The sequence below is a fragment of the Adiantum capillus-veneris genome, chromosome 15, assembly GCF_014529385.1.
Source record: "Adiantum capillus-veneris isolate H3 chromosome 15, ASM1452938v2, whole genome shotgun sequence".
NCBI lineage: Eukaryota > Viridiplantae > Streptophyta > Polypodiopsida > Polypodiales > Pteridaceae > Adiantum > Adiantum capillus-veneris.
The window spans coordinates 60,938,478-60,951,111 of NC_140945.1; the positions used below are offsets into that span (position 1 = coordinate 60,938,478).

The window sequence follows — 12,634 nt, forward strand, 5'->3', positions numbered from 1 at the left end:
ACAATGAGGCATCACATGTGGATATCGGCCCTAGTGGGCAATGTGGAACATAGACTAGTTCTTTTATTGCAAAACTTTAGAAATGGAAAGCATGTAATTAGAGGTCAAAATTAACCAAGGACTTCAATAAGAGGGTAGCATTGGGTAAAAGCATGCAAAAATTCTAGTGAGAGAAGTTATATTGGCACCAAATGTGTCGCACATTTTCCATGATAGCACTCTTGGTCCGGTTCAAAAGGGGAGGACTTATTTTGTGACCATTAGGGACTTTCCTCGATGTACTTGTGAGGATTTCCAAACGAGAGATTCAGCCAATGCCTCACGTATGTGCCATGCAAACACATGTACTATGCCTACCTTTTTGTCCTCAGCTTGGACTCTACAGTTCATGAGTTTGTGCAGCAAGTTGCATTAACAAAAGTAGAGCTATTTCAAGAACTGGTTGGAGCTAGAGTTTCAACGCATCATTGACTTCATGAGCTAAAGTTTTTAGTCCTCTATGCATTGACCGTTTTGTTGCATTGCTTACATTTGCCATTACAGTAGGGCTGCCTTTTATACTTGCTTCATTTTTTTAGCTTACCCAACCTAATCAAGTAAGCATTTTGTGCTATAGTTCTCAAAAATTTCACTCAAGAAAAAGTCACGCTCGGTTTTTTTGGCTCGGCATATGGATTTCCTCTGAAGTTAGCAAGAGTGTGAGTGTGTGTGGTGTGTACACTTGCTAAGAAAAGGGGCAGGGGAGGTGGGAGTTTTTCAACCTTAGCAAGTGTGGATATGCGTATGAGCATGCATGAGTTGCACTATGGAGTGTTCACTTCTCATTGGTCAAGTTGTAGGCATTTCACTAGAAGACTAGTGGCAATTGCATGGATTCAAAAGGAGGGGCTTGTTGGATTTTTCTCTCTCTTCTTCCTCATTCACACAATCTCAAGTGCAAGAGTGGCCAAGAACTCTCCCTCTCTCTCTCTCTCCCTCTCTCTCGATTGGGGTGTTTAGAGCTTGTGAAGGAGAGTTACACCATGGGATCTTGAAGAACACCATGTCCTTGGTTCAAGGAAAGCTCTGCAAAGGCAAGTTGTATTGTAATCAAAGCTCTCATTGAGAGAGAATCATAATACAAAGACCTTTTGGAGGCGGGATCGGCTCCAAGAAATCCGGTCCTCATCATCAAGTTGTCAATATTAATTGTGGTATCCTCTTTGAATTATGTGCATGGTTATACTGTTCTAATGTGTGAATGTGCAATGAAATCAGTCTGGCATAGCCTCTAGTCTCCTCTAAAGAATTCTCTTAAGGAAAACTCTCTCCTTTCATAAAATAATTTTTGTTGAATTTAAAGTAAGTATTAGACTCTTTGACGTGTACTAGGGTTCTTGTGATCTAGTCGTGGGGGTCCATTCCTCAAACATGAAGCCATTGGCCCTTCCCCCCCTTGCTTCCCTTGGAAAATTGGAACTCCACGCCAAGTATGCTACTTGATATTTTGAGGGGGTTAAACTTAAAGTACTCACCTCCCCATTGGTCACATAAAATTTTAGTATGGAAGACCTTGTGGAATGAATAGAGAGACTACATTTTTGATCGGTAATTGTGTTTGTGATTATGTGTCTTGTAGACCCTTTATGACTTGTCCTCAAAAATAGACATATACCCTCCTTACTAGCATCTCCCCAATCAAGGTTGAGAGGAAGGGTCTATGTGGAGGAGGTGGCATATAAGTGACTTCAGGGTCTAACTTTGGTTCTCCATCGATACGACCCTAGTAGTGGGAGCACTAAACCCCCTTGGGTCCCCATAAGGGGCCAATGGTGCCATCCTTCGTGCATAGGTTTCATCTGGGTTGGCAAAAGAGTTGATGGCCCTTGGTGGAGGCTCACTTTGAGTATGAGCATCCTTATGGAAAAGCTAGCCACATGGGTCCATGGCTTTGGGCACTCGAGTCTTGAAAAAGATGGTATCTTTTCCATGTTTGATTAGATGGTTGCCTTTATCTTCCACTACCACCAAGGGTGGAGATAGAGAATGGTGTCCTTCCACTATTCTTGCTAATTGAGTCTAGTCATCCATTGTATAGATGTCTCTGCCAAAACACTAGTATAAGAAAATAAAATGCATTAATAACGGATGTTTCTATTCTCATCCAAGCTATCAATTGTTGAAGCCATAGATAACATGTCACAAGAGGTAGTTTTCTTTGAATCGGACACCACCTCGTCCTCAAGGATGGTCCTTGGAAGATCCTTGGAAGGCCCTTACCGACTATTGTGTGTAGAGGTACAAGGTGTCATTGTAGATCCAGAAGCCAGTGTGGTGTCCCATCGGACCTAAGATGCATGAAGTGCTTCAAGGAACCCTACTCTTCTCTTTCCCTAGCATGATTCTTTTTAAAAAAATATTTTGGGTACTTTTTTTTGGGGGGGGGGGGGGGGGTTTGTGGATGCAAATAGGTGGATGTGTACTTTGGGGGTTTGAATATGCTTGTTAGAGTCCTTGGTTAGAGATTAGATGTGTTTTTTTAAGACTTAGATTGTTTTGAATTGCCAGCCAAATGCTCATGTCATTTTTGGTAGCTCATATCGTTTTGTGCACATGTCAATTTTTTCATCACCAACAGGTCCCAAGCCTTGAAAGGAGAGCCCAAAAGAGTCAAAGAAAAGTATTGCCAAAAACCTCAGTTATCCAAAATAATATGAGCCCATATTGTTCTTTGCAGGAGGCTAAGAATTTTGGCAAAATAACGCAAGATTGGGCACCTTGGATGTACCAATTCACTAGCAAAATCTGAATTTTGACTTGATATTTTACCCAGATGTTTTGCACAACTGATGTCCAAATGAGGCTTTATGTGTCGCTAGGGGTCAAAGACCACACTAGCCTACTTTTGATCCAAAATCCCCCTTGCTGTAAAAAAAGATCTGAGTGCTCAAAAATGATATGAGTAGCCCAAAACGATTTGAGCAATAGAGTTGATTTTGGTGATATTATCCTACTTTTTGGTGAAAAAAATACTCTCTAGGGCTGATCTTAGTATTGATGGAAGACATGTAACCACCTTTGGATTTTGGGATGCAAAAACAAGAAAATTTTAGTGCTTTTGTCATTTTCTTGAAAAAACTCTTTGTTAAAAAGGTAAAAAGCAATTTTTAATACACTACTTCCTATGCACTTGTTGAATCAAAACCCTATCTACTTTCAAACTTAAGACATCCGTTCCTAACCTACTTCTAATCGTCGGGAGGAAATCTCAACCGCAACGGTCATTTTTTTGAGGGTTTGTGAGCCTCCTACAACTCGAATATGGTGATTAATCCTAAATCCTAATATAATTCTAATCTAATTAATGAAGATGCAACCGAGAAGTGTGAAATGAAAGCAACAATGCATCATCTTAATCTTTGTTCTTCTTTCACTTCCTGATAGTAGTGCCAAAATAGGGTTGTGCGGCCATGATAGTATAGCATCACACTGACTGACTTAAATGTCAATCCGATGAAAGTTAACCTTATCCTAGAGTGTGAAACTATCTACACACGCCACTACATTGGTGGTCTCGAGAGATGTGCCATCCACATTGTTAGCTCAACCAAATCTACCCTTAGACGTACACATCTGGAACTGTATGCTTACCCTTTCTTGCTTATGCAATGCTCACACCATCAAATGCACAATGAAACCTGACCAATGCAAAATGAAGTGATGTAGCTACGCCATACAAGCATCAATCATGCTATGTATGTGCATAAGTGAGAAAACAAGCGTGCCACCTAGCCTTTTCTATTTTACGCACAACCTAGGGCATCGTCATTCACACAAAAAGCAATGATTTAACACTCGAATGATGAAGCACATTTGATTAGATTCTTCAAATATACATGCACTAAACAAGGTGAATTTCATTGGACCCTTCAGGCTCCAAAATTGGTAATTCATACAAGCCTTGAGCTTTCTCTCTCTAGTTTGTGGAACTTTCCAAAATACCCCCAATATTTTGTCAAAAATTCCCAAAATGCCCCCCTCAAAGGTAGTTATCCCCTTTGAGATCACATTTTGGTCTTCTTCACAGTTCGCTATTCTCATAGAGGAAAAATATTGGTACAATTCATAATTTCAATCATCATGCATAAGGAAATATGTGGGAGCCAAAGAATACAAGCCGACAACTCCTTGGAGTGGATGAAGAAGCTCTTTGATTTTCACAAAGTGAGCTTGATGTGATTAACTCTTAAACTTTGGAACCCTCAAAATAAGCTAAAAGTGGCAATTTATCAAAATAAAGCTTAGAAACTAAGGTTCACATTTGATCGGCCAAATCTGGTTAATTATAGTTATATTTCTTGATTTTTGGGCTCTGAGAGTTTCAGATAGATACAAGACAATTCCCCAAGCTTCATGACCAACTTCTACGATTCTCTATACCAAACCTTGGGCTTTTGCATAGCTATCTTTAAAAATATTTAGATAAATGGGCTTGGATAGTTACAACCATGTAGTGGCGTGCCTGCAAAATAATACAAAGTTGGTGTCCATCTTTGGACTTTTGCATCCCCTTTAGCCCATGACTTCCATTTTTTAACTTCTTTAGCAGCTACTCCATGGCTTTGGCATACATGTTGCGTGCCCATTGCGTGTGTGCACTTATGGGCACATGTGTAGATGGTTTGGTTGTTGGTGGCAATCATGAAGCTAAGGTTGAGCGTGTAAAGAGCCTCTTAAAGCAGGAGTTTGCTATGAAGAATTTGGGAGATCTACGTTACTTTTTGGGCACTGAGATTAGACAAGTGCAATGTGCATTGAGAGTCAGCTTATACAGCTTCCCAAGAATCCACACTTGGATGCAATCAGATGCACATTGCACTGTGTGAGTGCTACCTTGGTTGTGCACTCTTTTATGATGTCGACATGGAGGTGCAATGCTATGGGTACACATCTACAGGTTGGGATGGTATTCTATTTGATCATAGGCCGGTTATGTTTTCACTTGGGGGTGCTATTATCACATGGACCAGCAAGAGCAACCCACATTTGCTTTGTCGAGTACAGAGTTGAGCATACAAGTTCACATGTCGGTTATTATCTATTGTGACAACCTTAACACCGTACAGTTTACACGGAACCCAATGTTCCATGCAAGGATGAAGCACAATGTAGTGCTTTACCACTTCATCAAAGATAGGGTCCTTGTTGGTGACATCAACCTCAGGTACATGAGGACATACGAGTAGGTTACATACATTTTCACGAAGACCTTAGGAGCACACAAGTTGAGACAATTTTGAGCTATGCTTGGAGTATGAGAGATGGCATTGAGCTTGAGTGAGAATGTCGAGATATCAAGCTCAACACATGGTATGCCTAGATGACTTCTCACCTACGTATCATTGGCATGGGAGAGTGGACACGAGGATCATCAAGAGTGGTAATACAACCAGACTTCATGGACATGGTCTATCGACCAAGAGTGATGGCCACTTACCTTGCCAACTCACTCACTAAAGGTTTCACATTGATCGTTGTATGTAGTTCTCATTATGTCATATTTCTCAATTATGTTTTATAGACCTTATCATTATTTTGTGTAGTGAAGAAGAAGAACCAACTTTGTGCCTCCAACTCCATTGTGTGCTCTCTTGCTTGTGTTTGTGTTTGTGTGCGAGCTCAAGCTCTCTCCTTCTCTATCTCTATGTACATAATTGGGGGCATGTGAGTAGAGTGTAACGTGAACCACTTGGGAGGTGCGTGGTGCCAAGTGATGTCACCGTAGTAGTACATATTGAAGAAAATTTAGGTGTGTTCTCATTACTCGAGAAAATAAGGCTCTCTGTAGGGTAGCCTTGCATTGGTGGTAGTATCTCTTAGCTTCCAAATTCAAAATGTTGGGCTACTCCTTTTTAGCCCCTTTTCTTGGGTTCTATGGTCTTAACACCTCATTTTTTGCTTTCTGTTTTGTCTCTTTCTTGGGACCTTAGACTCTTCTAGAAACATTGCACTCCCCTTTGGTAGGGCAGTGTCAACAAAATGTAGTGAGCGTAATTTGTGGCAATGTATACACTATAAGGCCCAAGTTAGATTGGAGGCCATGTATGAAATGTCAAGCCTATCTCCATAGTGATGTAGAAAACACAACCAGAGTACGTTGCTGCTTGACGCTCATGCTATCACACCAAGTGGCTATGGAAACCATCCATCATCGTTCTAAATTTTGTTTCTTCAACGAATGAGCAAGGTTTCTATTACATGCTTGCACCTTGGGCGAGAGTTGGGCACCCACAGAAAAATCAACTAAATTGGACATGACCTGGCTCATGGCTGCCTTCAACCATTTCATACTAGACCGTCCATCGAGTGTTACCTTTGCCCATTTTGGTAGCTTCATTTCGCACAGATGGCGATGGCGAGGGTAGGCGTTTTCTGGCACGAGGACATGCTGACAAAGCATGACTTGGGAAGGGGAGTGTTTGACACGTTATCCGACCCTGGTTTCTTGGACGTGCTGGAGCCCCATCCTGAGAATGCAGACCGTCTCCGCAACATGCTCTCCATTCTTCGCAGGGGCCCCCTCTCCCCTCATCTCTCTTGGTATCTAGGGCGACCTGCTTCTACCTCTGAGCTCCTCTCCTTCCATTCTCCTGGTAAGTACGTTGGGTATGTGTGCTTACGAGAGAATCACATTGCATTATGCACCCCCACAATGGTTTCTTTTACATTCATCATATAGGCTACCTTGATGTTTATATAGCTCACACCTTGTTAGCCCAGTTTTGTACTTCCTCTGGGTGATAGGCCATCGTGCATCTCCAAAGGTCTCTTATGTGCACAGAATATAGCCCCTTTTCTCGCGCACAGAGAGAGAGAGAGAGAGAGAGAGAGAGAGAGAGAGAGAGAGAGAGAGAGAGAGAGAGAGAGAGAGAGAGAGAGAGAGAGAGAGAGAGAGAGAGAGAGAGAGAAAAGAAAGAAAGAAAGAAAGATTTTTAACGTCTATGTCAAGCCGAAATCGGCCTATGAGACAAATCAAATGTACATGGTGTGTATGTCATCCGTCTATCGGAAAGACAAATGAAACAAAACTGATACAAAACTGAACTGAATGTAGGTAGTGGAGTATCTGAGGAGGGATGGAGCTCTATCCCTAGGGGTATATGCATGTCTATATGCTCAAGGTAGTACAATCATGAGAATGCATCAAGCTATCGAGCTCCATCCTGTACTAATGGGGGGATGTAAGATGTGGTACATGGGCGGGTCTGGTGCCAAGGCTACCCGGATGAAAGCTGTCGGGTAGGCCCTCATCTGAGCCACTCGCTCCTCAGTGGCACGGCGCTCCCGGGCTCGGATCTCGATCTGTCGGTGGTGGGAGCTCGCGCCCCTGTAGCCTGTGACTCGTGGTCGTCGTCTAGCTCGGCTCACCTCTGCCTGTGGGAGTGTCACTCCCCTCTGAGTGTCTGGTGAGGGAGGGGCGGCAATCCTCTGAAAGAAGTCTGTGAGCTGCGACTGTCTCCCCTCTGTCTGTGTAGCTGTGTGTGGCTGTAGTAGTGTGTCCCGATGGCTCTGTATCTCTAGTAAGAAACGTCCGAGCTGTCTTTGATCTCGAGAGTCCATGATCTCTCGGAGAGTGGGCTGTCCTCTGAATAAGGCCTCATACCTGCCTCTGATCTCAGTGTATGCTCTGCATCTACAAAGTGCTCCTCACTCTCCACCTCCTCTGTGCAGGCTCTGCAGACTCGCTCCTCCCTGGGAACACCAGTATGTCTCCCGATCTCAATCTCTAACCTGTGTGAAGCCACTCTCAGCTGACCAATCGCCACCCGTGAGCTATGTGGCATATATGTGTCCATGTAGCGTGGTCTCTGTATGAACCCCCCGGACAATATGGTGAGAAACTGGTCTCTGTAATCTGACATCCTCGTCCCCAAGCCAGGTGACTCCCAGACTCTCCTAGTGTATAGCTGCCACAGATCCTGTCTCAATACCAAGTTCCTCTCACTGCGAGAGAGGTGAACATATGGTGAGTGGGGGTCGTACTGGAATGGTGGTAGGCTCTCCATGTCAAGACTGTGTCCCTCAAACCATGCTCTGACCTGTGAGTAACATGCTCTCTCATGCCCACTCTCTGATAGCTGTATAGCTGCCTCAAATGCTCTATGAGTAAGTCTGTCAGGAGGTAGCTCTCTCATCCTCTGGATGAAGCAGACTGTCTGGAATAGTGCCTCTACAACCATAGGTGGTGTGGCGAGCTCGGCTCTAATAATGTCATGTGGCACTGTCTTCTTGCTGCGGAGCAAGCGTGAGATCATACATACCTGTGGCCTCTCAAGCTGTGTCCACTGGTCAGCTGTCAATCCTGGTGCCCATACTGCCGCCGAGTACATCAAGGCCGGGGTGACTAAGGTGTCGAAAAGCCACCCCTTCGTGCGGGGCTCCTGAAAGTGTGCCTGGTGGCATCTCCGCTCTAGCATGGTCAGAGCTGCATATCCTCGGGTGAGCCTGTCAGCAGCAGCCTGCCTCATAGTGAAGGGTCCTGGTAGGCTGGTGAATGTGATGCCAAGGTAGACATAGGAGGTGACTACATCAACCTGTCCTCCTGCTGCTGTGAAGGTGGCAGCGCTCCTCACTGCACTGGATGTGTGAAAGATCATAACCTTGGTTTTGCCAAGGTTCACAATCAACCCCCTGTGTGTGCTGAATTCGTCCAAGGCCTCAAGATGGCGTTGCAAGCCCTCGGGTGACTCTGAAATCAACACAATATCATCAGCATATAACATGATGTGGACCGGAGTACCTGCCAAGTCGCTCCCCTCTCCTCGTGCTCGCAGTATGTAGTTGGAGATCTCGTCGATGTAGAGCCCACAGAGTGTCGGGGAGAGTGGGCATCCTTGCTTAACACCAATGGTGCTAGCAATGGTCTCTGAAAAACCGCCTGGGCAACGAACTCGACCCGTCACCCTCTCGTAGAGAGCATATATTGCCCAAATCATCTCTGTTGGTACCCCAATGCTGTGAAGGCGCTGGAAGAGTCTCTCGCGTGGGACTGTGTCAAAGGCCTTGCGGAAATCCACAAAGCAGCAGTAAAGCCTCTTCTTCCGCGCCTTTGCCCCATCGATGAGGCAGCGCAGAACGAAGATGTGATTAGTGGTGGAGAAAGCTCGTCTGAAACCTGCCTGGCCTGGAGCCCGTAAACCCTCGATCTCTGCGTAGCAGTTGAGCTGTGCCTCAAGTACTGCTCCATATAGCTTGGCCATCGTGTGGCCAATCATGATAGTCTTGTAGTTCCCTGGGTCCAGGGTGTCGCCAGATTTGTGGATAGGCACTATGGTGTGCTGTGTCCACTCCTCTGGGAAGCCCTCCCCTATAGCCCGGTTGAAGACATGTGCAATCAACGGGGCTATAGTGGAGGCCGCATAAATGATGTGCTCACTCTGTAATCCAGTATGGTCAGCTGATCGTCTGTGCTGCATGCGGCGTATGGCCCTCTCTACCATCTCTGTTGTAAAGGAGGAGCACGTGGGGCGTGGCTCGTGTGGCTGTGGGATAGGAGGCTGCCCTGGCACCTCATAAAGTCGCTCTGCATAATCATGCCATATCTGTGGATCCTCAATAGCTGTAGTCGGACGTGGCTCGCGCAGGGTGTGCCATGCCGTCGCGCTATCCATGCTCATGAATAGGCGGTATAGCTCAAGCTCCTGTGCCTCTTCGAATGCTCGCCGCTTTTGGCGTGTCAGCGTCTTCATATGCCGTCTGGCCTCTCTCTCTGTGATCTCTCCTAAGGCTCGCCGTGCACGGAGGCGTCGGTATAGCTCTCTGCACTCATCATCATACCAGCGGTTCTGAGGCATAGTCCCGGGGGAGGGGAGTGCGTCCTGTGTGAGTGGTGTGTGGAAAAGAGCTAATAGCTGAAGTGTGGAGAACGGAAGAGATATGTGATGTGAGAACTGAGAGTGGTGTGGATGGGTGGAGGAGGCATAGGCCATGCTCGACCTCGGCCGAGTAAAGAGAGGCTAGCTCATGTGTGAAATGGATGGTGGTGTGTGGAGTGTGTGCTGTGGAGCTGTGTGGGATGGTATCTCCGGTGATGGAGAAAGAGAGGTATGTGTGGTCGGCTCCGATGGGTATGGGTGGAATGGTGAAGGATGTGATAAGGTGTGTAGCCTCCGTGGGTCCCAGAATATAGTCGACTGTACTCCCCCCTCCCTCTGCAACTCCATGTGGCATACAAGTCAGGCCCCCTGAGGTGGGCCACTGGACCATCCTGTTATAAATAACGAGACGGTGCTGGGAGCCAAGTCGAAGTAGATGTCGTCCGTAGGCTGTGACTGGAGCTCTGTCTGCTGTATCTCTCATAGTAGCCTCCTCATCTAGAGTGTGTAGTGCCTCTGGGTCCTCGTGGTCATATGCCTCACATTGCTCACTGCGCGTACGAGCATTGAAGTCTCCCATAAGGAAGACTTCACCCAGTGTGGAGTACTCCATAATCTCCTCCGTGAGGCATGCGTACGGTGACTCCTGCTCAATAGGGGCGAATCTGGAGCCTGTGGGAGCAAAGTAGCAAAGGGCAATGTAGACGATCCTGTCTCGTGAGAGCTCGAGGCGAATCCACATGTAGCGGGCCTGTGGGTCCCGGGCAACAATCTGTAGTCTGCTGTGAAGCCCCTGTCTAAAGAGTATGGCCACTCCTCCTGAGCCGCGAGTGGTGTGCTGGCGCATAAATCCCCGATGTAGAGAATCCCACTGGACTCCCACTGGAATCCGATGTAGAGACTCCCACTGGAATCCATGAGAGACTCCCACTAGAATCCATGAGAGAGAGAGAGAGAGAGGAATGAAATGTTATATTAAATGTCTTCAAAAGTTTAAAATGACCTATGAGACCAAATTGATACAATCTTGGTGGATCTAATACAATGTCTGGGTACAAAAATAAAATGAAGTGAAGTAAAAGACTAAAATCGTAACTGCTAGGTGTGAACTAAGCAACGAGCTTGAACTGTGTAGGATATGAGTAGGGGGGTGAATGTAGTGACTGGGGGCAAATAGAACACAATGTGGGTGTGCGTGTTGGGACATAATGGGTGAGAGCTGATACAAAGGTTGGTACAAGATGCGCAGGGTGTACTCAAAAGAGCCACATCATAGGAGATCCATCATCGGTCCGCTGGCGGATCTCATCAATCTCCTTCATGGTCAATAGTTTGACCGGGCGTCGTGCATGACGGGCCAAAGTGATCCGAATCCTCCGATGCAACCTCCGTTGATGCTATGTAGTCCTCCATAGTCATGGGTGTCTGGATCTCCCTAGCTAGGTCGCTCGATCGATCATTGCGCCTCTGGTGTGAGGAGAATGCGAGCTCTTTGTGGTAGCTGCTCCTCCGACTGCCCAGTGTCTGCTCTAAAGAAGTCTTTGATCTCTCTCTGAGATTCGCTAGCCTCTCCTCTCATAAGACTCTATGTGTCTGCGCAGCTCGAGCAAAAACAGGCCCAAATATCTCTGGTCCTCATAACCCATGACTCTAAAGAGTGGTCCAAAGCCCTCTCTGAACAGAGCAGTGAGAGTGGCCTCGTATCTCATAGTAAATTGGGCAGGGACATGTGTATTGCAACTCTGTCTCAGGCTCCATGTGACACAGGGGGCATGTCTTGGCCTCTATTGGTACTCCGTTGTATCTACGAGTCTCTATCCGAAGTTGGTGTGAAGATGTGCGTATCTGGTCAATAGCACATTGTATCCCATGAGATAAGTGGGTGTCCATGTATCTGGGCCTCGTCACAAAACCATCCTCAATAAGTTGGAGAAGATGCTCTCTATAGAAAGCCATCTTCGTGCCCAACTCCTGTGCCGGCTGGATCCAAGTCCTCCTGGTATCTAGTTGAGTCAGATCTTGGCGGATGAGCCTGGTGATCTCGGACTGAGTAAGAGTCAGAGAGGGTGCATCCAATGAGTACTAGAAGGGGGGCAATTTGTCCATGATGAACCCATGTACCTGAAACCAGGATGTCATCTCCCCATACCAGCATGTTTTGTTTCCTTGCATAGCTAACTGTCGAGAGGACTCAAGTGCTAGGCGGGCATATATGTCTTTGCGGAGGTCTTACAAGCGGTGTATAAAGGAGATTGATCTGGTAAGGGCCTCAACCACTAGTGGGGGGGCAGCTAACTCTGCTCGAATAATGTCATGTGGTATTGAAGCCTTGGCTCTAATAAGCCGCGAGATCATAGAGACTAGAGGCTTCTCCATGTCTCCCCATCCATCAATGTGACCCGACCTCCTGTGATGATCCAATGAAGGCCCCCATATATGAACTCCATAGATTTGTGGAAGCAACTAGAGTGTCAAAAGCCAAAGCTTCGTCCGAGGCTCTTGAAACTGTATCTGCGAACACATCCTCTCCAATCCACTCAATGCTGCATGTGCTCTGGTCAGTCTAGTCTCTGTTGCTCTCCTCAATGAAAATGCTGGTCCGCTAAAGACCACCCCAAGGTAGGTGTAAGCATCTATATACTCCACTGTCTGATGGCCGTATGTGAATGCGGGTGCTGATCTCCTGGTCCGGTTTTACCAAGGTCGATGCAACAAACTTGGACACTCCAAGTCAAGATTCTACCGCGACACAATAGAGATTCACTTTAAAACAGTTCACA

The 12,634-nt window shown here is 46.2% G+C and overlaps 1 protein-coding gene across 2 annotated transcripts in view; it reads left to right on the forward strand.

Annotated features, from left to right (window-relative positions):
- The first annotated feature begins 6,313 nt into the window (after nucleotides 1-6,313).
- HDA08 (histone deacetylase 8) overlaps nucleotides 6,314-12,634 on the forward strand; it is a 72,790-nt gene continuing 66,469 nt past the window's right edge. The window contains exon 1 of one of the 2 annotated variants that reach the window (XM_086482591.1): nucleotides 6,314-6,632. In XM_086482591.1, the coding sequence (XP_086338717.1) occupies nucleotides 6,386-6,632 (247 nt within the window). In that variant the 5' untranslated portion in view covers nucleotides 6,314-6,385. The remainder of the gene's footprint in view (nucleotides 6,633-12,634) is intronic. The other variant, XM_086482590.1, reaches the window with a different exon arrangement.